Source organism: Erpetoichthys calabaricus, chromosome 10, assembly GCF_900747795.2.
Source record: "Erpetoichthys calabaricus chromosome 10, fErpCal1.3, whole genome shotgun sequence".
Lineage (NCBI taxonomy): Eukaryota > Metazoa > Chordata > Cladistia > Polypteriformes > Polypteridae > Erpetoichthys > Erpetoichthys calabaricus.
Window position 1 is genome coordinate 48325403 of NC_041403.2, and position 26682 is coordinate 48352084.

A 26682-nucleotide genomic window follows, 5' to 3' on the forward strand; every position below is an offset into this window, starting at 1 on the left:
ACATACTTTGTATGCAGCTGATTATAGCAGCTATTTTATGAGAAATGCACAAGTTCCAAAAGCAAAAATGAAACACAAGACAACAGTAAGAAATTGAGCAATTATTAATTTGGTCTTTTGAAAACCAAGAATTTTATGCCCGATTTAAGCAGGACAAACTGTAAGTGACCTTCAGAACCATAAAAAGAGCTACTGCACTATTTCACCAAGTGAATGGCCGCAATTGATGTTCTTGGAAATACACCCTGTCGTGACATGAAGTTTTAGCACATGATTCTGATACAGTAAGCAGCAGGTGCTGGATATAAACTGTTCTACTTTGTACTTAGAAGCAATGATGGAAACAAAAAGTTTAACATGCCTGAATAAAAAATTGAAAGTAATTGGTGTCAAAAAGCTTCACTTTAATACACATTAAGATCATTCTATTTTAATGAATAATAAAAAGATTAATAAAATTAAATAGATTTTGAAATCATCTTGGAGTCTTAAAACCCAATTAAAACAGAAGCAGTGTTCTAAAACAAAACAATACATTTTTGAGATAAAATACACTCTCACTTACAAGGGCAACTATATAAACTATTTACATGCCAGTGTACTGCTTCAAAGACCATCTTCTCTGCTTTATAATTATTTATATTAATAGTAGTGCAGGTAAAAACAGTTGCATGTACTGTAAATAATTAGAATTATCTTCACTCTCCATGAAAATGTGAGATTAAAAAGTTTCCTTTGTCATCAATATAAAACACACACAATAACATATACAATATATCAATTTTGGGTGGAGTATTCCTTTACAAAAGGATTTTTTCTTCTACAGACACTCAAATGGCATACTGTTTTTATAACACTAAGCAATCTAAATTATTCACCGGATAATCATCTAGCTTCTTCTAACTACAACTCTAGTGTGTCAAAAACAAACTGATGTATTACATTTTAAAACAACACATTTAAAATATAATGGGCAGTATAGTAAAAGCAAAATAAATCACTCAATTGAATAAGCTAAAAAGCATATGAATAAGGGTACAAATGTTACAGTGAGTCTAGTTAAGACTTCAGCTGGCTTTGACTTTACATGGATGCATGGCATGCACTTATTTATTAGGGAATATGAAAGCTAGACAACATTTTGTTTTACTAGTGACCAGATTCATTCATTAGGAGCTTCGCGTCTGCTGCAGAAAATTAATGAGAATTTGCCCTGTTTTGATTGACATAAGCAGTTGCATCTGTCTCTTCACCATTATCGCTATTATTATTGTTACGTCATTAGGACACTTTAACAATTATTTGATCAATAGATATAATAAAGTCTGCATAGACTGCTAAAACTGGAAAACATACTAATTTCTTGCTTACAAATTATCAAAATTATAAAATACATTAATTCAGTCCCACTGGTTAATTTTAGTCATCTATTCTGTTCCTTTTTAGTTATACAGTCGACCCTTGATATACGACTGGCCTGATATGTGAACAACTTGATTTACAACCAAAATTTTTATTTTGATTTACGACCAACATCTTGCGTTACGACCCAAATGCGGTCACGTGTATCCGCTTGCGCGATTGTAAACAAACAGCCGAGAGCATTCGTAAGCGTCAGTCGGAGCCCAGATACATGTGTTTGTGGACGTAATTTCGGTCAGTGCAGTGATTTATATAATTTTTTTCGATAATTGCTAAGGAAGGAAGAGAAGGTACCAAAGGTAAAGAAAGTGATCACAATCGAAACGAAGAAGGAAATTGTGCAGAAATGTGAGAGTGGTGTTCGTGTGACCGATCTCGCTAATATTTACAGCATGTCGAAATCCACCATCTCGAATATTTTACAAAAGAAAAGATTTGTATAAAGAGGCTCCTTCCAAACAATAACCACCTTCCATTTCATTCTCCTCCTCCTCCCTTCCTGCAGCCCAAAGATGTCAAATTAAATGGTGAGTACAGTATGAAATTGTTGTTTCTGGTAGGCTAGGCACTTTTTATAACTTTTTGGTTAGTACATTAGAAAAATTATTGGTGTTTTGGTAAATTATGCACATTATACAACCCTTTTTTATTATGAAAAGGTTAAGTACTGTAAGTGTTGCTGTGGGAGGTTCGGAAAACATTATGGGTATTTCCATTATTTCTTATGGGAAAAATGGTCTTGACTTACAACCAACTTGAGTTACAACCAGCCCTCGCGAATGAATTGAGTTCGTAAGTCAAGGGTCCACTGTATTCATTATATCTAAGGTGGTGATGAAAAACTTTGGAACCTAATCCTGAATGAGGTATTCTATGGTACTGGCTTGTAACAAATATACTGATGTACTGTTAGCTCCTGGGTCCTAAAATATGTGACTTACAAGTTTCTGGCATTTGCGGTTTTATTATAAATGTTTTATGTTTCAGAGTCAAATCAGCATGAAACTGAACAACTGTAAAATCAAGTATTACACTACCACTTGGTGAGTCTGTCTCATAATAGTTCTGGTTATATGCCACAATCAAGAAATAAGCTGTAGCATGGTATCTTTTAAAGATAAGCCAAGGTCTGGACAAGCACAATAGGAAAACGTTGTCACTATGGAGCAAATTATAATGGGCAAATTGAAAAACAATGGTGTAGCCCACAGTGGCCCTGAAGGGCAAAATGCAAAAACAAAAACGACAAAATGCAAAGACAAAAATTGAAGCACAAAAAAGATTAAAACAAACTGAATTATAAAGGAAAATTAAAACACAAAACAAAAATGCAAATCAAATATAAAAATGCAAATGTAAACAAAAAAAAGGTGGAAACACAAATAAAAAAAATCTAAAAGTTAATAGCTTCATTCAGAAAAAAGAGAAAGTGGGAGTATAATTATCAAGAAACAGGAAAATACCAGGATGGCATAACATTGAACATATTCTTCTGCAGTCTGCTTGAATTTTACGCAGCAACACTCCTTGTTCAGATGCAAATATTGATGTAAGTCTCCAAGAATAAGTGGTACCGCACATTTCATATTACTTGAGGCACTGACTAAAACTTCTGTCCATCTTTGTTACTCCTGAAACACTAGAATCCCTGAGGCCTATGAAAAAACTCATAATCCTGGGCCACCATAAATCCTTTATAAAATCTACATTAGCGTCTTTTATTTTGCAAATGTGTCGATCATCACAAGCAGCAAGCAGCCTACTATCTCATCTCCCCACCATCGCACCTCTAGTCGGACAAAAAGTTCTCCTAGCTCAAGTCTGTTTATCTGGTGTGAGGGTGCCTAGAGTTGTACAGGGTAAATAATACAGTATATAGTTATTTGGAACACATGCATTTCATGTGTGTTCCGTGTGTACAACGATCTGTGTAAATGTAGGATGACAGGAAATGCAAGGCAAAAAATGTTGAACACATAATTAAAAGAGAAACTTTTTTTATGTTATAGTACTAATGACAAAATTTTAACATGAAATGTATAATCTGTGAAGACTGAAGTCCAAATATCAAATAAACACTTTCACAAAAGGTACAAGTATAACAAAACAAGCACGCTTTAATTCTAGAATACTAGGGGGCTCCGCCCCCTGCTCGCTTCGCTCGCCAACCCCTGGTGTTGTGAAATTACAAAGAGCGTGATGTATGAATGAGATATAGCATAGTGTGAAGGTGTAGATGACGCATATAGGAAGCAAATAAAGTTGTCCATGTCCAAAAACGGGCTCAGAGAGGTAGATGCTAACTTTGTGTATTGTTTGTCCTTGTGATTTGTTGATGGTCATGGCCAAGTTAGGTTTAATGGGGAACTGTCACCGTTTAAGTGTAAAAGGTAATTCCAGGTCAGAACTTGTAAGGTTAATTCTAGGAATTAGAACAGTATTGTTAGCATGTGATGTTGTAAGAAGTTTTGCTTCAATAACATTGTGTGGTATGGTGTTGATGACTAAACGTTTATGTTAGGTAGAATGCCCAAAGGGGACTGGGCGGTCTCGTGGCCTGGAACCCCTACAGATTTTATTTTTTTCTCCAGCCTTCTGGAGTTTTTTTTTTTTTGTTTTTTTCTGTCCACCCTGGCCATCGGACCTTACTCCTTTCTATGTTAATTAATGTTGTCTTATTTTAATTTCTTATTTTGTCTTTTATTTTTCTTCTCTTCATTATGTAAAGCACTTTGAGCTACTTTTTGTATGAAAATGTGCTATATAAATAAATGTTGTTGTTGTTGTTGTAAACGTGTACCATTGCATAAACCCTGTTTAGTGTTAAGGTTTCTTAATAGCATGATTATTGTTCCGTTTTTAAGGCTAAGATTGTGTTGTGTTAATCCGGCTGGGTTAATAGTGTTCAAATATTCTAAGGGGAAATTAAGATGGTCATTGTTGTCATCAGAGTCAACTTTGTCAGAGCTTAGAAAGAGCTGTGCAACTCCAGGAAGTAATGAAATGACCTGGTTATTAATGTGATCAACATTAATATTTTTTGGACATAATATAGTTTGTTGTGTTAAAAGGGTATTTGGTGTAATGAGATTGCTGTTCCAAATATCTCCGTAACTGTTTTGAAAGCAATGCCAATTGTCTATGTATTTTAAGGTGGACTGCAGAATAGCCGAGCGCATGGAATGTGGAACAATAGCTAAGCACTGTGTAAAATCTCCCCCTAATAAAAGTACCTTTCCTCCAAAGGGAATATTATTATTTATCAACGTTTGTAGAAGTTTATCAATGGTGTTGAGTAAGTGACTGGATGGCATTAGATGCAAAAGCAAATGAACTATTGTAGGATCTAATGCAGTTCATAAAGTTTTCACTTTCAGGTACTTCGTTAGTTAGAAGCTTCTGTAGATATGCAGGATATGAATGTAAAGGAGGCAGTCTAATTTGACCCTTTTGACAATAACGTGTAAATTCATTACTTGTATTGCTAGTTGTTTCTTCAGGGAAGTTAAGTGAATGATAATGATTGCAAATGACATTCATTAATCCCAATGAATTTTCATGAATAGTGGACTCATTATTGAATGCGTTGTCAGCTAACTGGCGCAATTGTTTAGCAGGTGTCTGTTGTTGATGTCCTTGACGTGTATGTTTTGTCTGTGCCGTTTGAGAGGCGCGCTGTTGTATGTGCAGGATTTGGGACGTGCTATTCTGGAGCTGTAATCGATTTGCCTGTGCTGTGTGAGAAGGCCGTTGCAGTTTACGGTGTTCATTGTTTGTATTGAGCTTTGCCCGTTTTTGTATGTCGGTTAGTCGAGCTCTCTCTTTTTGGAGCCTTGTCTGCTTGTTTTCCGGCATTTCAGATGCGCGTTGTAGACGTCTGCGTTTATTTATTTTGTCCCTTTGCTGCCGTTTTTGTATCTCTGTGACTCGAGGTGTTTCGTTTTGAACCCTTGCCTGTTTCGATGCAGCACTTTGAGACGCGTGCTGTATGCGTGTACATTCATTGTGTCTGTCCATCTGCGCTCATTTATGTTAATGTGTTAGTTGAGCTTTGCGTTTTTGGAGCCAAGACATTTTTTCTTCCGGGGTTTCAGAAGCGCGTTGTATGCGCTGACGTGTATTGTTTTTTTTTCATGCGGGTTCGTGTGTTTGGTCCCGTCACTCGAGCCGTATCGTTTTGTACCTGTGATCATGAATTCATTACTTGTTTGTTCTTCAGCGTTAGAGATATGGATAAGTAATAAGGAGGATCGCACTCACTGTTAATATGGAGCCTTTTCTGTGGTTAAACGGTTAATAGTCCCTGCGTCCATCCGGTTTACCATTCTCGGTTAGTAATATGGATAACTGAAGAAAAAGAAATGAGGTTAGGGTACAACGCTGACATGACCCCTTGGGTGGTGCCGTGGTAACAACTGCCTACTCATAATCGAGAGGTTGCTGGTTCGATTCCGGGCACTTCCTAGATTTACTGTGAGTGAGCTGCAGTTATTGTTACTATTATAGAATAAAAACATACATTTGAGTCTGTAACAGCCGGTGTAAACTTATGGTACTTGTTAAGAGGTTAGCATTTTTTTTTTTTTTTTTAAATTAAGTTTTATTCTCTCAGTTATGTTCACGCTCCCCCCAATCTGACACTGTTGTTTTTAAATAAAGACATGCTATAACAGAGGTGAACTCAAATGAAAATTAGGGTTCTGCTTCGGAGAAAGAGAACAAAAGCCGTCCCTGCAAGAAACTTCCACTCACTCATAAGAACAACGCAGATGCACCAGGCGTAAAGAACAAAGATGGCACTGTTTGGATGCAGCGACAGGTTGGGCATCATCCTGCCAGTGAATCTGCCACACAGATGTCCTTCAACAAAACAGAAGGGCTTACGGAGCTTGCCAAGGTATTGTGCAAAGTTCCATTTGAGATTATGTTTCTTGATAGCCTTTATATGAAAAAAATGTATACGTTACTTACATAAATGCCACATGGAATGTTGTTTACCTATATTTATTTACTTATTGTCCCAAAGCATAAAGTTACAAGTAGCCCTTAGAGCTTCCTATGCATGATCGACACGGGCATGCGGACAAAGTACATGTGCAATGCACACTCCTTATTTTGGAAAATATCAATTATGAAAAGTGCGATGGCAGCTTCCACCTGCAGACACTTCAGTACCCAAGCAACTCTCCATGCTAGTGTTTAGATCTGGCAGTGCCTAGCTGACATTTCATTACGCGAGCAATGGTACCGAGAATGCAGTCTGACTTCATTTTTGGGCACATACACTGTCAGCTGCTCACTGCTTCATAGTTCTGTGTTTGAATCCTAACATGGGCTCTGCCTATGTGCAGTTTGCAAATTCTCCGAGTGTGCATTAATTTTGTTAAGGGTGTACCCAGAAGCCTGTGTTGACATCCCGGAAACTTTCTTAGTATGGGTGAATGTGGGTGTATGTGAAGTACCCAGTGATGGTCTGAAGAGCAGTGCCGCTGGATATCTTAAAAATCAAGATAAAAAAATCTAAATTATCTCAAACTAACATACGTTAGTTTTATAAGTTATGAATTGACAGCAAAACATATAAGCCGCAAAGTAAGAGCAGACTTTTGAAATGAAACATTATCATATCCAACATTACAAGGAGGTATCCTGAGCTAATGAATTTAGCCTGAGAGAATATGAAAATGCACATCATAACTGGGAATGCAAATTAGATTAATCTCTATCAATTATTTGAAGAGACAAACAATGGTTATTCTCTGACACCAAAGAAATTAAAGGTTCGAGCCAGTGCTACAAATATCACAGTATCTTTTACAATATTGAAGGTGCACTACACAGTGATTATATGCCTCAAAAGACCCATATAACAGGTCAACAAGACACTGATATATTGATTTGCAACAACTGAGAAAAAGCTACAAATACCTCCCTTCTGCTTCTTAACAATGCCCCTGCTTACACTATACAGGTGGCACAAAATGCACTATGAAACTGTGGATTTGAGGAACCATCAAACCCAACCCAAATTGTTTAGACCTGGATGCATGTAACTATGAAGGCCTGCCTCTATGGGAATTGCTATGCCAATGATGGAAAAAACAAGTCAGCTCCATAATGTTAAGAATTAAGTAACTTTGATACAATTATCTAATGTTAACAAATTTTGTTTCTTTTGGATTTAGATATTTATTATCATTTCTGTTGCCATGATCAGTGCCATTTTTTGAAGCCATCATAATATCACATGCATGACATGTGGTATTCACAGCAGCCATATTTAGATTTCCTTGCAGTTCATTTGGCATCTCCCATCTGTTATTTTAAAATTAAAGACATATTATTAAATAACAATTTATTTTTCCTTTTCTTAAATACAAACCTGTAAGATATATTAATTTCTTGATTATCTGCCTAGATGATGCCTTACATCTTGCTTAGCCCATTTGGTTTGTTAATCTTCTATCTAGAAAAACTGACCTTTACTTTGTAACTCCCTTGTTAATCAATAAAGAATAATTCTGCATTCCCTCTTCCTCACTCTTCCAATAAAAAGCTTTTATTCTGAGCCTGACACAGAAAAGTGGTTGCACAAACAAGATAAAATGTTGGCAAAATCTTTTAATATGAATTCTGTTGAAAAAATGTGTTGGATTATGCTGGGTTTCTCTTGATAGGTCAAGCTCACAACTGTTTGATAACACTACTTACAATTTCCTTCTTTTAGATTGTACCATTCTTGACTCCAACACCATTTTGCTTTTTAAATCTCACAAATGAACTGTCTAGTTTATGCCTGATATTCTGATTCAGCCTAAATACTAAGTTATTTAGATAGAACCATAATACAAAAACTTGCAACAAATGTTTAATGTTCCTCTTTTCTAAGGACAATGTACCATGATCAGTTTAATCTGTCTCTAGTAACGGTGCAAAAGCTCGAGTGTACCATGACTCAGTAGGCCAAGTAAACTCCCAAAAACCTTACGAAGCGAGTTTGTAGTTGCACTGACCCTTCACATGAATTGCCCAAGCTGTGAATAAGGCATGAAGTTCACAATATGTAAATAAATATCTGATCTTTGATTAATAGTATTTACTAGGTTATTATGTATATAAGGCCCATACTAAAATACACCCAGCTGCTCACATTCTTTGGGCCTTTAGCCAACCAACCCTATGCAATAAAGTAATACTACTGTAGTTATTTTTGAGTTTCTTATAGGTATAGAAAGTCTACACAATTTTATCTAAGATTCATCAGTAATTAAAACATGCCTTCTACAATTTGCCAACTGTGCCTAGATCACAACATGCATGCTAAGTCATTGGGTCTGCTTAATGTGAATGTGATTCTGAATTAAATCATAATGTAAATTCAATGTTTTAAATTCCTTGTGATCTGGTTCAAGGCTAACCAGAATGCAAATGTCCGTTATACAGCATAGCCACCACATGTGCCTTGAAGTGATATATTGAAAATTTGAATGAAACACTGTAATATACCTCACATGAAAATTAAATTAAAATAAAATTAATTTACTCACTCGCCGAAAAGATACAACATAAAAAGTATCTCCACGTCTGTTAATTTCTTCGAAGAAATCATGGTAATTCCTGTGTGTGGCATAGTACAGCTGTAGCTCACTTCCTGAGACCCTGAAACAAACCAAACAGGTTATAAGACAAGATTAACTTTTTATTTGAATCATTGAATGATTTTTAATCTAGCAAAACCAACTGACTATGTGCTTTACCCTGCTACCTTTAAAATTATTATTTACAAATATTTTATCATAGAGATAAAGTTAATACAACTAAATATCCATCCATCCATACTTTTCCTATGTCAAGTTTTATTCAGTATATTGTCATAGTACACTTAACAAGACAAAAACAGTTAATTTAAAATCTAAAACATTAGGTTTCAGTGCCAAATGAACATTTGCATGGGTTACACTGCTGGTCAGAAGTTTTGTGACTAACCTGAAATGCTACAAAGATAAATGGTAAACTGACAAAAGTTGAAAAATACCAAATACGGAAAAAAATAATGGAATTTTCAGAATTATATATAAAGGCCTTTTCAGGGAACAATAAATAGGTTAACAACTTGAAGCTCTTCTGCAGTTCTTTAAGTTAATAAAGCCTTGAAAGATAATGCAAACAGCTCCTAAGGGTGTCCAAATGTTTTATGATTACTTATAACCATCTGTCTAAATAAAAGCAGTATTGAAAGAAACTGTACTCTATGAAACTTCTGAAGCATTATTTGGACAATTCTGCACTGAAGTATTAAGTAGCAGAAGTATGGATGAATGCTTGATTGAATTTAATACTGGACAGGTGATCTGCTCAGGACTCGCTCCTGCTGGGACAGGCTCTGTTACCCAGCAGCCCTGAACTGAAATATGAGATTTAAGAATACATAAATGAATAAACATAACAAATGAGCATAACCTATTTTGTGGTGAATAATTAATACCTAAGAACTGTTAAACTTTTAACTTTGAAGATTTGTGTCAATTAAACTTTATGATAAAGTTAAACATTCTGACGATGACTAAAAGATGATGTCACATTCCCTGAGCTTAAGCAACATTAAATATATGGTTTATTCATTTGGTTCTAAGACATTTGTATAGAGATTTTTGTCTATTCTCACATACAGATGCAATTTTAAGAAATAATTTTCCAATTTTTTAAGTGTTTTTTTCTCTGTCCATTTTCTAATGCTGCTGGATCCTAGATGTGGTTAAAGGGGTTAAAATAAATTCCAGATATTAAATGATGCAAGGAAGAACTCTGCCCGCCTATCTTCGTGCACTGTATCAGCAATAAACATGTCACATATCTGGTCTTCTGCAAAATTAAAAAATGCCAGGAAAGGCACTTAATATTTTGCCAGCAAATTTCCAAAACTTCTTACTTTGACATTTGAAGAATACAAATACTTTAGAATTATGTTGTTTTTACAAACAATAATCCAGCTTAACAGATAATAAATACAATGACTTGAAGAACCAGTGCACTAAATTTGATTAATACCAACTAAACCTAAACATAGCCTTAAGATAATTCTGTTTCTTTTATTACTCTGATGTATTATTATTATTGTGATGTATTATTAACTTATTTCTAAAAATTGCTTAGGGGGGAAAAATCTGTATATATTATTACTGCATGTATTCTAATTGACATTATTTTAGGATGGTAGTATGCTTTTCCTCTAGTTATTCTAGTTTTCCTCTCACTTCTTAAATGACATGCAATTTAGGTAAACTAGTGTGGGTGTGATGAGGATGGACAGGATTAAAAATAAGTACATTAGAGGATCAGCTCAGGTTGGACGGTTTGGAGACAAAGTCAGAGAGGCGAGATTGCGCTGGTTTGGATATATGCAAAGGAGAGATGCTGGGTATATTGGGAAAAGGATGCTAATGAAAGAACTGCCTGGTAAGAGAAAAAGCGGAAGACCTAAGAGATTTATGGATGTGGTGAGAGAGGACATGCAGGTGATGGGTGTAACAGAGCAAGATGCAGAGGACAGGAAGATATGGAAAAAGATGATCTGCTGTGGCAACCCATAATAGAAGCAGCAGGAGGAAGAGGAAGAAGAAGAAGGTTATATTAAATGATTCCTGTGTGATGGTAGGTGTGTGTATGAGTGAGCCTTGAAATAGACTGGCACCCTTTTCAAGTGTATTTCCTGCCATGCACCCAAAGCTATCAGGATAGGCTTCAGCACCCTACAGACCTATTTTAGATAGACAAACAAGCAAGATCAATTTCAGACAAACTATATATACACCTTCCCTTTTATGATATTAAAACCGTATTTAAGAATTTATTTGTTTTAGACTGAGAAAAATATTTAATATGCTGCTTGTTTAAGTGTAGCAAAGGAGTTGGTCCTACAGAATAAACAGCTTCAAGAAACAGGGATTACATCTTGGCTTAGTCATAGTGTTGGCAGGGTTTTCTGTAATGCCCACTTTGTTAGGTTAAATGGTGAGGGGGAATGTGTGTGTGTTGTTTCCATAGTCAGTTCAATCTTATTCCTGAAATTCTTGGGATAGGCTCCTGCTCCCCATAACCCTGCTACTGGATAGTGTGGTGTGTTGAGCAAAGAGATGAATGCATAGGAATTAAAACAATCTGGATAATATACTCGTATACTGTATTGAAATATTATGAAAGTATTCCTATATAGTATTGAAGAACACAAATCTTTCAGTGCGTGGATGACACACAACAAGAGTGAAAGAAATTGCAGCCAGGATTCTTTAGTGATTCATATCTTCATTATTAGACATCTTTTTAGTGATAAAAGAACATTCATTTGAATCTTGTTGAAAAATACATAGCTCAAAGAAGCTTTTGTGGGGGGATAAACAAACTGAGGAAATTTCACTAGAAAATAAGTAACAAAATAATTGTTTATAAAATTCAAAAGCAAAACATAAAGCCTTTTGTAGCTTCAGCACAAAAGCATTCTTTGTTTGACATACGCAATTACTCATGACACTGCTTGACTTGACCTTTGAGCTGAACGTTTTAATACAAAAGTGTTTTAAGTGTGACAAGCTAACTCATTTCTTATTTTGTTTTATACTGAAAAGTCAGGACTTTAAAAAAATGCAGCTGTTTTGCTTAAACTTGTTGCCAAGGACACTATTCAATGTTTTCAGCAACATTAAGGAGACAAAATGAGGTAAATCCTACCCTTAAAAAGAAACCACACTTTAATTCAGTAAAATAAATAGGTCTATAAACATGATCTAAAGTAGAAGGAATTCACTAAGTCAACATTTTATGTTCTGGCCTATGCAAATCTATTGTAGAAATGGCTGAAGTTAAAATCTTTAACAGCATATGTATTTGTTAATATATAAATGCAGGACTAACATATATCATGTACAAAACACAATAGCTTTGAATATGAAAGTATGCTTTTAAAAACACATGATTTATTTATCTGTTTCATTTGGGGTTTTCATACAATCAAACAGCAGTGTCTGCACAAAGAAACCGGTACTTTAAAGTGTGTTCATGTATGTTTGTTACAAAACTCCGATACTGTTCAAAAATTATTGCTCACTATTAGCTGCAAATGGTTAGTAAACTAAGAACTATATATAGAAAAAAAAGAACAAAGTTAGTAAACCAAGATCTATATATATTAGGTCAAGTTACAAACAGTACCTTAAACATACAGTTAGGTCCATAAATATTTGGACAGAGACAACTTTTTTCTAATTTTGGTTCTGTACATTACCACAATGAATTTTAAATGAAACAACTCAGATGCAGTTGAAGTGCAGACTTTCAGCTTTAATTCAGTGGGGTGAACAAAACGATTGCATAAAAATGTGAGGCAACTAAAGCATTTTTTTAACACAATCCCTTCATTTCAGGGGCTTAAAAGTAATTGGACATTTGACTCAAAGGCTATTTCATGGGCAGGTGTGGGCAAGTCCGTCGTTATTTCATTATCAATTAAGCAGATAAAAGGCCTGGAGTTGATTTGAGGTGTAGTGCTTGCATGTGGAAGATTTTGCTGTGAACAGACAATATGCGGTCAAAGGAGCTTTCCATGAAGGTGAAAGAAGCCATCCTTAAGCTGCGAAAACAGAAAAAACCCATCTGAGAAACTGCTACAATATTACGAGTGGCAAAATCTACAGTTTGGTACATCCTGAGAAAGAAAGCAAGCACTGGTGAACTCAGCAACGCAAAAAGACCTGGACGTCCACACAAGACAACAGTGGTGAATGATTGCAGAATCATTTCCATGGTGAAGAGAAACCCCTTCACAACAGCCATCCAAGTGAACAACACTCTCCAGGGGGTAGGCGTATCGTTATCCAAGTCTACCATAAAGAGAAGACTGCATGAAAGTAAATACAGAGGGTGCACTGCAAGGTGCAAGCCACTCATAATCCTCAAGAATAGAAAGGCTAGATTGGACTTTGCTAAAGAGCATCTAAAAAAGCCAGCACAGTTCTAGAAAAACATTCTTTGAACAGATGAAACCAAGATCAACCTCTACCAGAATGATGGCAAGAAAAAAGTATGGAGAAGGCGTGGAACAGCTCATTATCCAAAGCATACCACATCATCTGTAAAACACGGTGGAGGCAGTGTGATGGCTTGGGCGTGCATGGCTGCCAATGGCACTGGGACACTAGTGTTTATTGATGATGTGACAAAGGACAGAAGCAGCCGAATGAATTCCAAAGTGTTCAGAGACATACTGTTTGCTCAAATCCAGCTAAATGCAGTCAAATTGATTGGGCGGCATTTCATGATACAGATGGACAATGACCTAAAACATACAGCCAAAGCAACCCAGGAGTTTATTAAAGCAAAGAAGTGGAAAATTCTTGAATGGCCAAGTCAGTCACCTGATCTTAACCCAATTGAGCATGCATTTCACTTGTTGAAGACTAAATTTCAGACAGAAAGGCCCACAAACAAACCGCAACTGAAAGCCGCTGCAGTAAAGGCCTGGCAGAGCATTAAAAAGGAGGAAACCCAGCATCTGGTGATGTCCATGAGTTCAAGACTTCAGGCTGTCATTGCCAGCAAAGGGTTTTTAACCAAGTATTAGAAATGAACATTTTATTTCCAGTTATTTAATTTATCCAATTACTTTTGAGCCCCTGAAATGAAGGGATTGTGTTCAAAAAATGCTTTAGTTGCCTCACATTTTTATGCAGTCGTTTTGTTCACCCCACTGAATTAAAGCTGACAGTCTGCACTTCAACTGCATCTGGGTTGTTTCATTTAAAATTCATTGTGGTAATGTACAGAACCAAAATTAGAAAAAAGTTGTCTCTGTCCAAATATTTTTGGACCTAACTGTACCTATTTTTCATCTAATACTCATCATGAGATTGATTGCAAATAAAATTATGTAGCTACAACCAAAATGATGAATACATTGGTCCTTGTTATAGCTTGCTGGGCTGTTAGAGTACTTAATTGTTTTTGTGAGTGCTTTTGTTAGCAGGTAGAATTGTTTATGCCTTCTTAGGAGACCCATATGTACAGGCCCTACTCTAATACGTACACTTTAAGGAAAGACAAAGGCTTTACAGAACTGTGTGTTCTTTCTTTCTTGTTTGTGAAAGCAACGTTAAACAGATCAGCTAATTCCTACCATTATACATCAATTTAAATATTAGATATTTAGGTATTTAAATAAAGCATTAAAATCTATTTATTCAGATGCAGAAAGAAGTTGCCATTTTGTTAACTTCACGTTCCTTAGATAAAGATACATGTCACCACTTATTTTACTAGATGGTATCATTAGAAAATCTCATTTGACTATTCGCCTAACATGTTCACACTCCATTTGTGCATCTCTAGCCTGGATGCTTAACATGTTTGTAATATCTTCAATGTCTGTTGTTTAGACTACTGCAGCACATCCCCCAGTGGTCTTCCTACAAGATACGCTGAATGACTCCCAAGTAGCATAAATTGCATTTCATTGGTCATACTTGCAAATTACGTAGCAAGTTGAAACTTGCTTCTTGAGCCCTGTTTAGGAGTCTGATATTCATCTAAAAAGTTCCATACCAAAGAATGCAGAGTGTCTCTATATTTGCTCTACCTCACACAACTGAAATCTGTGTGACAACCTACATCTTTTGAAATTTTGCCCCTTATTGGTTAACATTAAAATATTTAGCATTATTTTACAACAGTACCTCCAAATAATAAAAAAATGCAAAATTATTCTATCTACATACAGCAAAAATAGTAAGCTAATAAAGTGAAATTCATTAAAATGATGTATTTAACTGATCTGTAGTTCTTGTGCTAATAAATTGGCAGATGTCCTTTCACATTTTCTTCTGAACAATGCTGAGCAATATGGTTGAGTGGTGCACTTTTACTTCAGTCTCATCTACTTTGTATCTTCTTCAAAGTTGACTGTTGGCTTCTCTTACAAGTCTCCTTGTTTGCACAGAGTGATTTGAGGGATGTCATTTTCTATATGGCTTCCACATCATGTTAACTGAACCAAAATTGCCCAGTGGGACATCAAAAAACTTGATTATTAGGTTGTTACATTGTCTGAAATTATGCCTTTGTATTATTTTATCACTAACTTCTTTGGAAAGCTCTTTAGTCTTTATTTTACAGCTGTCTTTCAGATTGACAAACTTAATAATCCCTTAACTATGGATCTTTTTTATCCAGATTATATAATACTTAAGGATTTACTGATGGAAGCCAATTGTAAGGCATCTGTGCCCTTGTTAGGCGACTATTTTCCACCTGTCTTAAGTCATGCATTCCACAATATAGGAACTGAATGTTGTACATAACAGAAACAGCATATTTCCTTTGGTCTTTTTTTTTTTTTTTTTTCTAACATAGGATAGTCCTAGATATGACAAGAGAACAAAGTTCCTTACTTTCAATTAATTCAAAGTATGATATCAGAAACAGCAAGCTGGACCTGCTTTATTCAAATGTGAAAGATGCCTTTAAAATATAAACCTGTGGTGCCACTGCAAAGATCTGATCATAACTGGATCCATTTTACTCCTGCGTACAAGCCTGTAAGTAGATCCTAGGCCACATGTTGTCACCAGAAAAGTGAGAAAGGGGACCCTTTAGGACAAAATGACATTGATCGACTGCTTCCAGAGGACAAATTGGGAAATGGTGTGCCAGTAACATGGAGATGATATTAAGGGAATCACTGCATCAAAGGCGAAATTAATAGTGTGTTAACACTACTGTACTCTCAAACAACAAGCCCTGAACTATCATTGTTTCCTAAATTAAAGAAGAGAACTTTCAAATCTATTAACAAAGAGGCTCTGAAGGGCGTAATGACAAGCTGATTAAGTAGGCAGGCTCGGTTATGGGATAAATTCTCTTCTAGATCTGCTGAGGGTAGTATCAGCAATGAGAATGGAAACAAAAAACTGATCTTATAAAGAATGCTGCATATCCTCTCTATGGCACACCAGCATTAAGTACTTTAAGACAGTGCTCCGCAACCAGTGTGGGTGTGCCTTGAGCCGATACAGGTGTGACGCGGTCAAATAAGACAATTTTCTAACTAAATAATATTTCAACGGTCCTCCTTAGAAACACAATAACGAGAATACGTGCAATGAAATATTCGCGTAAATAGCCTTTTAAAGGTTTCATAATTTTATGTGTCATTTCTCTGAAATAATAAATCCCATCGCCTGCCGCCTACGACTTAGGCCCTACATAGTCGCCAGACAACTGCGTAGTATGCTTTGATAGACAGAGCACTCCGTGCCCTCACCTAGATTCAATTCAAGCCGACGTATTAGTCGTGCTACGTCGCATTCAGTCGTCTTGTGACAGTAGTTATCATTCATTACTATTAATTGTGTTGCTGAATTGTGTATGGTTAACGTTCTTCGTGTGATTCAAATTTAGTTTTATACCCCTTTAAATATGGATAAATTTTTACGTGGAAAAGATTCGTCTTCACGTACAGATGATGAAGAACCCAGCACAAGTGTTGCAAAAAAAACAAAGAAGATTGTGAAAAGGAAGTACAACAAAGACTACATTCGATATGGATTCTCGTGGTGTGGTGACGAAACGGCTCCAAAGCCACAATGCATCATTTGCGGCGATCAGCTATCAAACGAGGCAATGGCACCCAGCAAACTAAATCGCCATCTAAATTCAAACCATCCCAGTTACGCCAGTTACGCCAAAAAAGACAAACAACTCTTGTGTTAATTAAAAATGATAAGCGGTCATGCTTAAAAGATCTTGACCAAGAACTTCGGGTTGCGCAGTCAAATATTGAGCCGAATATAAAACTTTTGTGTTCATTGAAACAAGCGCAGGTATCACATTAATCAGTCATTATGTTATAATAATTATTAAGATTGCATAAAAGTAAATATAGTATAGTTTTTATGTATGAATACTTATAATAAATGTATACTTATAATAAAAAATGAAAATTTATTGTAAAATTTGTGTATTAAATTAATATCTATATATCAGTGGTGTAGCTGGAGATCATGTTGCCCGGGGCGGTGAAAAATTTGATGCCCCAAAGCTGAAAGAAATTTTTTTTTTTGCGCCTCCTCAAGGAACAAAAAAAAAAAAGGAAAGTTACCCCATCCCCAATCAACCCCAAACGCAGTTACGCCACTGCTATATATTTTAGCTTTAGACGTGCCTCGGAATTCTAGGAAGAACTTTGGTGTGTCGTAGGTGAGAAAAGGTTGTGGAGCACTGCTTTAAGAGACAACATTTTTCACCAGAAGTGTGTCAACAAATGCTATCAGTGCTCTTTCATACCTATCGCAATACACCTGTATAATGCCTCACTGTTATTGTTCTCTTATCCTTATCAGATTTTTTTTTTTCATATTTTTATTTTTGTGTGTTTGAGGGGGATGGCTGTTGTTTATTATAATATTTCTTTAACTTCTGTAAAAAGTTAAATCATCTTTTAGGAAAAAATACTTTTTATCTATTTAAAGAATATACTGTGCACACTACACTGCTTAAGAAAAGGTATTTAAAATATTATTTAAGTTAACAAACTTGTATATAAAGTTAACAGAAGATTCAAAAGCACACCTTAATGTTTATATGTATAAATTCTTACTATTCCTTATAATAAACACAACGATTATTCTACAATTGGCCAGGAAAGAAAAAAAAGAACTATCCCCTGCCATAATTTAATGGAATACTTACATGTGAAACCACATATCTGATAAAATATTATACAAAAAAACATAGACCATTTTAACTTGGTGTAAACATAATAACTAAATTGATCACCTAGCACTCTTTCTTAAAGGAGATAAATTTTGCTTCACAAAACTGATGTTTAAAAATCTTTGTCATTTTTGAAACAAATCAATATGATTCACTAAATCTGTTTTAAAAATGTAAATATTTCAAGAAAAATACTGTAGTGCACTTGCAAATTACCTTGTGAGTTAACATTTCATATAGGTTACAATATTAAGGCAAGACTGGCTGATTAATTCTAAGCAGACTGTACAGAATACTTCATATGATATTTTAATCCATAAATACAGCAGATTCAGGGCTTAGGGATGTCACAATAACCAATATTTTGGTGCTAATTTGATACCAAAGTTCTGAAAATGAAACCGTTCCATTTTTTTTTTTACAGGATCGGTAGTACCGATAAAGTTTGTACTGCACTCATGCGTGACTGAAAGTAGACGAACATACATAATAATGTTTGAATTTTTATATTTAGCATGGATTTTAAGCAGTATTGTTTAGTTACTCAACTGAAAATGTCACAGAATAAGTTTAGAATGAGCACATGCTAAGACAAATCAGGTAGTTGATAAGAGATCATCCTCTTTAATAAAATCCCTGTGTGCGTCCAGGTGTCCGTGTGTGTGTGTCATCTGGTGAAGTGCGCATGCGCAGGGGCACGGTGCAATCCGCGATATTACTGTCAGAGAAAGTCACAGGCTTTTTGTGGAAATACAAACCAGTATTACTGCGAGAGGAAATTAAAGGCATATTACCGACGTGCATGCCTGTATTACCGCCTGAGAAAATTAAAAGTATATTACGGACGTACAAGGCAGCGGACGTACAAGACAGTATTACTGTCACAGAAAATTAAACACACACAATACACGGCGGCAGCCCACAAAGAACGGTCAGCTCAGCAAGTAAACATCAACAAAAGAAAGGCTGAAAGAAAGAAAAATACGACCAATAAAAAGAATGAGGTCAAAGTCCCTTGCCATTTAATATAGACTGTTCCTACTAATGTTTATGCACTACTGTTCTAGCGCCTGTTATTGTAACGGGCTAAATAACTAGTTCTTTATAAACCCCCAAGATTATAAACTTCTTATTTATTGCTATACAGCAGGGATCCCCATCTCCATCATATATTAAAATTCAAGCCTTGCATTGCATTTGATATTATGAATGCCAATACCTGTTTACTTAAATGATAGTTGAGTAAATACTTGATGGACATAAAAGTATTTTTAAGTTGTCGTTACTGTTAGTTTTTATATATTTTATATAGTATTGCAGAAAAAGGCACATAATTATTCAAACTGAGGTACTTTTACAAAATGCTACTGAATATGATCTCTGCTTCTGTTGTGGTATCAAAAAATATTACAAATATTGGTATAAAATACAGATATTCTGGTATCATGACATCCCTATCAGGGCTTGAGTTACTGGTATGTGTTTCTGAAATGAAAAAGGCTGTACTTAATAAAGTAATACATGCTAAATCAATATTTCTCAACATTTTGTCATGGAAGAAAACCCTCCAGGAATAAAATGTGTTACATTGTATTTTTAAGCTTTATCCTTATAACTGAATCTTTTGTACTTGCCTTGGATTCAAAAGAATCACAACATGAAAATAAAACTTAGTAGATTCTTTAAATAAAACAAAAAAAAAACAAATATTTAACTCACTTTTCAGCAGTATCTGTGTATTGGACAGTCAAAAATGGTGAAACTTCTGCTTTTTTATCTTCAGAATGCTTCAAAAATTTAAAAAAAAAAATGATATTGTTAGAAACAATGTATACATTATCAATACTAGTACATAAATGTTGGTAATGGGGAGGGAGAAAGCATGCATCTTACTCTAAGATTAACTTGTGTTTTTAAAAATATTCTTGAAGAACCTCAGTTTTACATGAATATAAAAATCATTTGAATCCTTGCTATGAAATTAAAATAAAGCCTGCATTAGAAAAATACACCTCACTCTCCAATTTCTTGTGAAAGATCCCTTACTTTTATTTACTTACATTTACATTTTACTATATGAAATGTTTCCAATGCATTTAGAAGATTGGAGATTTAAGCCATATAAGTGCCAAAGGTAACTTTTCATCTTAACCCCAGAATGTTTACATTTTTCTAAACATCAAAAAAGAACAATTTACAATCATTAAAAACACATGGCTTTAATTTGGTAATAGTGCTGCACTGCAGGGCATCCGGAAAAATGCTCTAAAGATAACAGGCAGTAACTTTAACTCCTTCACTACTGTTCTTTTAAACTCAGTAAGAATCTACACTGTAACATTACATTTGCAATGTTATTAACATCAAGACAGGCTTTTTCTGAAGTTTAAAACAATAATTAAGGCAATAAAATATATTTTGTGAAAAGCCACAGTTGGTACCCTTATTATTATCAAACTGATGCCTCCAGGATATTTACAGTTAATGAGTTTGTTCATCATACATTTACAGAATTCAATCAACATGTGCATGAACTTAGTTCACTACAGTTATTGTTTTATTTATTTTCACTATCCCCTGCAATATCATATGGACCCTAGGAACATCACACACTTAAGCACACTTAGGCCCAGCATGTCCAACAATAGCATTTTTGCCAAAATGACAAAGTCAGTGTCTTACTCAATTTAAAATAAAACATTTTTACAACACTTTACTGTAGGTAGTGCACTATAGCCTATTTAAATAACTTTGTAATTGTCACAGGTGGCTTATAGTAAGTCAGACAGACATATTCTTCTTAATATTGCATACATCAGTATAAGACCCGTGAAGCCTTTATATTCACAAGTAAACTTTATTAGGGTCTCAAAGGCTGTTAATATGCCACCCTGCACAGAGATGAATAAACACTTTATTTATGCTTTGCAAGTTATTAAGACCAAATGAAGCATTTGCTTTGATCTTGTTAAACAACAGCATATATGTTACAGACACATTTTTGCAGTACCCAAAGTATTAACAACTTTTCTTTTTGTTAAACTAGGGGGCTTCGCTCGCCAACCCCCGTGTTTGGTTTTTTAAGATTTTTTTTTCTTTGAATTGTTGCTATTTCATTAGTTTCACTTTTATTTCAGAACTTATGTAAAAACAATATTTGGAATCTTTCGAGTCCCAATATGCTGAATCTTTTAAATGAGGTCAGTGAGACATGTGTATAATGACTTTGTACCATAATTCAGGATAGGTTTCTCTGTTTGGAATTTCAGCACAGACAAAGCTATCTACATCATCAGCAGTTAATAATTTTTTTTGCAAAGTAACCAATAAATGCATGTGAGGTAAACCACGTTTTTGAAATTCTCTGATTTAAACTTCAAAGCCTTACAATATTTACTTACTTCTGACATATCCCCTGTGTCCATATATTCAATCTCTATTCACCTTTTAGTTATTTCTCCAAGTAATAATTTCTCTTTTTTTGTGCTAATGCGATCTCTACTTTCTTTTTTTGACACTGTCGTTTTTTTCTGCTTTCATATTCTGTATCTTGCTCTGCATGTGTTTCACGCCTACGGTTTTTTTTGAGTCTTTTGAATTCCAGTTTTCATTATCTCTAACCTGCTCTGCATGTGTTTGGCCCCTTTGTTTCGGACCTCGCTTTGTCCTGCTTTTTTTTTCCAATGACACCTGGTCTGTGGTGATTATTTTCCCTTTTTCGAGTAATAATTTCCATTTGTTTGCGCTACTGTGATCTTTACTTTCTTTATTTACAAGTGGGCTCCGCCCCCTGCTCGCTTCGCTCACCTACCCCCAGCGTTTTGAACCCGTGCCCGCTGGGCAGCCACGTGTGAGGATGATGCACGTTTAATACGGAGCATTCGCCAGTGTCACTCGGGGCCCCCCCACTGGTAATACGGAGCTCCGTCCGTACTATTATGCGGTGCATTGTGGACTACTGCAGACCCCGTAGTGTTTCCCGTTTCAGTTTGTATCTCAGTCAGTCAAGCTTTTGTTTTTGAAGCTTTTGAATTCCAGTCTTCAGTATCTGTAACCTGCTGTCCATGTGTTTGGCCCCCTCGTTTAACCTGTTTATGACGTTTTACTTTGCTTTCTACTCTGTCTTTCATTTATGATCTCGCTTTATTCTGCTTTTGTTTCAATGACACCTGGTCCGTGGTGAATATATTTTCCCTTTTTCGAGTAATAATTTTCATTTGTTTGCGACACTGTGATGTTTATCGAACTGTTAATAATGCACCACTGTAATGTGATTCACCTATGCTGTATAGTTTGGACGTGTGAGGATGACGTATGTTTAATACGGAGCGTTCGCCCATGTCACTCTGGGTCTCCCCACTGTTACTACGAAGCTCTTTCCGAACTATTATGCGGTGTGTTGTGGAGCACTGCGGACTCTATAGTGTTTCCTGTTTCACTTCGTATCTCGTTTAGTCGAGCTCTTTCTTTTTGGAGCAGTGCCTGCCTGGTCTGCGGCATTTCAGACGCACGTTGTAGGCGCCTGCGTTCATTAATTATATCCAGGCAGGCGCGTGTTTGTATCTCGGTCACTCGAGCTGTGTCGTGTTGAATCCGTGCCTGGTTTGCCTAAGCAGTTTGAGACGCGCGTTGTAGGCTTCCGCTGTGTGGTGTGGACGTTTAACTGTCGTTGTTTCTGCCTTTATATTCTGTATCTCGGTGTGCATGTGTTTCGTGCCTAGGTTTTTTAGAAGCTGTTGCATTCCAGTTTTCATCATCTGTAACCCGCTCTCCATGTGTTCGTCCCCGTTTTTTAATCCCTTTATAAAGTTTTACTTTGTTTCCTACTCTGTGTTTTATTTCTGACCTCGCTTTATCCTGCTTGCGGCATGTCAGACGGTTCGTAGTCTCTCTCGTTTTACTCTGGAGAGGGGGGCTTTGTTCTGTAACCTGCTCTCCATGTGTTTGTCCCTGTTCTTTAACCTCTTTATGACGTTTTACTTTGTTTCCTACTCTGACGATTCGTAGTCTCTCCCGTTTTGCTCTGGTGCGGGGGGGGTGGTGGGGGGCTTTGTGTGGCGCCTGCGCACGTGCGTAGTCTCTCCCGTTTCACTCTGGGGGGGGGGGGCTTTGTGTGGCACTTGAGCACTATGTCTTTTGCGTCCACGGGCAGGTCCCTGCGTCCATATCCGGTTTACCATTCTCGTTTAGTAATATGGATACTTTCTAATTTTCCTACTTTCATATTCTTTAACTTTCTCCACATTTGTACCGCACATACGTTTTTTTTTTTGAGCCTTTCGAATTCCACTGCTTTCATAATCTGCTCTGCATGTGTATAGCTCCAACATTTGTGAACGTGTTTATGAAGTTGCGAAGGCGAAAAGACTTTGTTTTCCACTCTGCCTTTTATTTCTGACCTCGATTTGTCCTACTATTTTTTCAGTTACACCTGGTACCTTTTGTTTGCGCTAATGCGATCTTTACTATCTTATTTTTTTTTTGATACTGTAACGACTGACGTAATAAAGTGTCGCAAAAGTTCTACTTGAACAATCGCCGACTTCGTAACCCCAAACACAACTTTCTAGCAACCTCTCCGACCCCTCCTCCCCCGAGTCTCGCCCCCCTTTACCGCATCAATCAATACCCTGCTATCAGTCTTCCGTGCTGTACTCCGCCCTCCGTCAATCAGACCTAACAGTCACTTAAAACAAAAAAGGCTTCAACTTGGCTGGGACGCTACAATACGATTGAATTTTACTGCTTTCATATTCTGTACCTTTCTCTGCATGTGTATTGCACCATCGTTTGTTTGAGCCTTTCGAAATCCACTAATTCATAATCTCTTATCTGTCTTTTCTTCTCTCCAACACTTCTGGGTCTCTTTTCTCCACGCTGCACTTTCTTCTTTGCTTTTCAGTCGTTGACGTTTCATCTAGAACATATTGTCCTTATACGCTTTATATGTGCTGAGAGCACAGGATCTGTGTGTGTTACGTGCCTTTACATGACTGAGTGTTTTGCTGGCCGTGCTGTTATTTGATAAGAAGGACGTGTCTTGCAAGAATCTCATGTTCCACAACCCCGCGAGACGGCCCTTGGCACCAAGTCTCATGTTTACAGTCCCCGCGAGACACTCCGTGGCCAGTCTTTTTTGTCTTGCGGGTCTTTTAAATGTCTTTCGAGAACTTCCAAGAAGATGAAGTCTCACCGCCCTGCTTTTCCTTTCCAGGATTTTTTTTTTTTTATAATAGAGAGAAATCACAACCAAACCTTTTTTTAATAGACATTAATCCTGTAGTCTGAGAAACAAACATTAATCACTATAGATTCTTTTGAAATTCATGCTTACATAGTCTATCTATATATACCTTATGTTTTATATATAAAATATGCATATGTGTATATACAGAGAATGCAAGGTTGACTGACTGACTGAATTACTCACTCATCAACAAAACTATTTCCTGTTTAGGCAAAAAGCTAAAATTTATCAGGATGGTACATCTAGGATAGTAGGTAGTTTACATTTCAATATATTAATATTTAAGGGTTTAAAAAAAAAAAAAAAAAACGAAATATTCCAAAGTCTCAAAATTGCCCTAACAGATTGATTGAAATTTGGTAATGTTGTAAGTAAATTAGTCAACACCTGTTTTAAAATTTATTGATATGTCATTAGTAATGCTCTCATGAATGGGACATTCTAAAACACAGTGTCCCCTGTTTTCGCCACATCACTGACAGCTATCTCACAGAGAAATATGCCATGCTGGTTTATGCAAATGAAGGACGTCTGTAGAAGCGAAGTGAAAAGGAGCAAAGTTGTTGAAGCCTGAAGAAGACACGTTTAAGAAATGCTTGCCAGAAGCTGTGGCTATAAGTGTAGCCAATTTTGAACAAATGATACAGTAAGGAAGGTATTTATTAAATATTACCCCCCCCCCACTTCATCTTATCCACAACTTTGCAGATGGCAAGGTGTGAACTATAATTTCCACCAGCCAGTGGGCTGCTGCAAACAATTTCATCAGCACTCACAAAGCTTAAGTAAGTGAGTCAATAAAAGTGGTATGTCATCAAAAGTAGCAACTACTGCTGAACCACTTTGAAATATAAATGTAATTGTCTCATTGGATTACAGAATGTATCTTAGAGCAGTGTTTCTCAATCTCTACAGCCTTGGGACACAGATTAACACTAGAATTACCAGAGCCTACGAAAAAACTCGTAGATCCGTCCCATCTTAAATCGCTTCGCACTTCTCCGTCTCTGTCATTTGTCCTGTAAATGTGATGATAAGCTGCAAACAGCAAGCAGCCTGCTATCACATCCCCCCACCCCACACAGTTTTCTCAGCTCAAGTCTGTTTACCTGTGTGTCAGTTGCTTAGAGTTGTATAGAGTGAGAAGTCAAGTAAAATGACACCTTTTATAAATACTATATCGTTACTTGGAATACTTGCATTTCATGCGTGTTCCGTGTCTACAACGATCCATGTAAATACATCGTTAAAACACAAATGTTTTTCAAGTTTTAGTAATAATTGACAAAATGTAGACATGAAGTGTATAATGTGTCAAGCCTGAATTCCAAATATCAAAGAAACACTTTCACAAAAGGTACAAATATAACAGAACAAGTGTGCTTCTATTCAAGAATATAACTGCAGAAAAACAACCCGCGTTAGGGTACGACATTGACACACATTTGCTACGATCGCTTCGGTGGCGCAACAGTATCAGCTGTTGACTGGTAATCTAAACTTCACGGGTTCGATCCCGGATGAGTCCGTTTTGAGAAGTGAGCTGCACGTAGTCTTACTATTTTAGAATAAAAACAGATTCCAATCTGTAACAGCCGGTGTAATTTATGATACTTGTAAAGGTTAGCTTTGTTTTTTTTTTGGTTTTTTTTAATTCAGTTTTATTCTCTCAGTTGCATTCACGATGCCACCCCCTCCTCGCATTTGACACTGCTGTTTTCACATAAAGATGCGCTATAACAGAGGTCAACTCAGATCATGACGACTGTTCTACATCAGAGCAAGAATGCACTTTTGCCATCGCTGTACTTTGTATATGTACATGGGAAGCTCTGCACACTACTTGTGACTTTATGCTGTAGGAAGTAAGTAAATAAATAAAGGTAAATAACATTCGATTTGGCTCTTACATACAAAGTACAGCGACAGCAGCTTCCACCTGCAGCTATAGACTCTTCAATACGCGATGCGAGGGGGGGTGGGGTCATGAACGCAACTGACAGAATAAAACTGAATTAAAAAAAAAAACCTTTACAAGAATCATAAATTACACCGGCTGTTACAGACTGGAATCAAATGTATGTTTTTATTCTAAAATAGTAAGAATACGTGCAGCTCACTTCCTAAAACGGAGTCGTCCGGGATCGAACCCGTGAAGTTTAGATCACCAGTCAACAGCTGATGCCGTTGCGCCACCGAAGCGATCGTAGCAAATGTGTGTCAATGTCGCACCCTAACGCGGGTTGTTTTTCTGC

At 36.3% G+C, this 26682-nt stretch overlaps 1 protein-coding gene across 4 annotated transcripts in view; it reads right to left on the reverse strand.

Moving 5' to 3' along the window:
• atf6 (activating transcription factor 6) overlaps positions 1 to 26682 on the reverse strand; it is a 204965-nt gene that overhangs the window by 55600 nt on the left and 122683 nt on the right. For all 4 annotated transcript variants that reach the window (XM_051933018.1, XM_051933017.1, XM_051933015.1 and 1 more), the window contains 2 exons: positions 19900 to 19967; positions 8970 to 9081 (listed from right to left, as the gene is read on the reverse strand). In XM_051933018.1, the coding sequence (XP_051788978.1) occupies positions 8970 to 9081; positions 19900 to 19967 (180 nt within the window). The remainder of the gene's footprint in view (positions 1 to 8969; positions 9082 to 19899; positions 19968 to 26682) is intronic.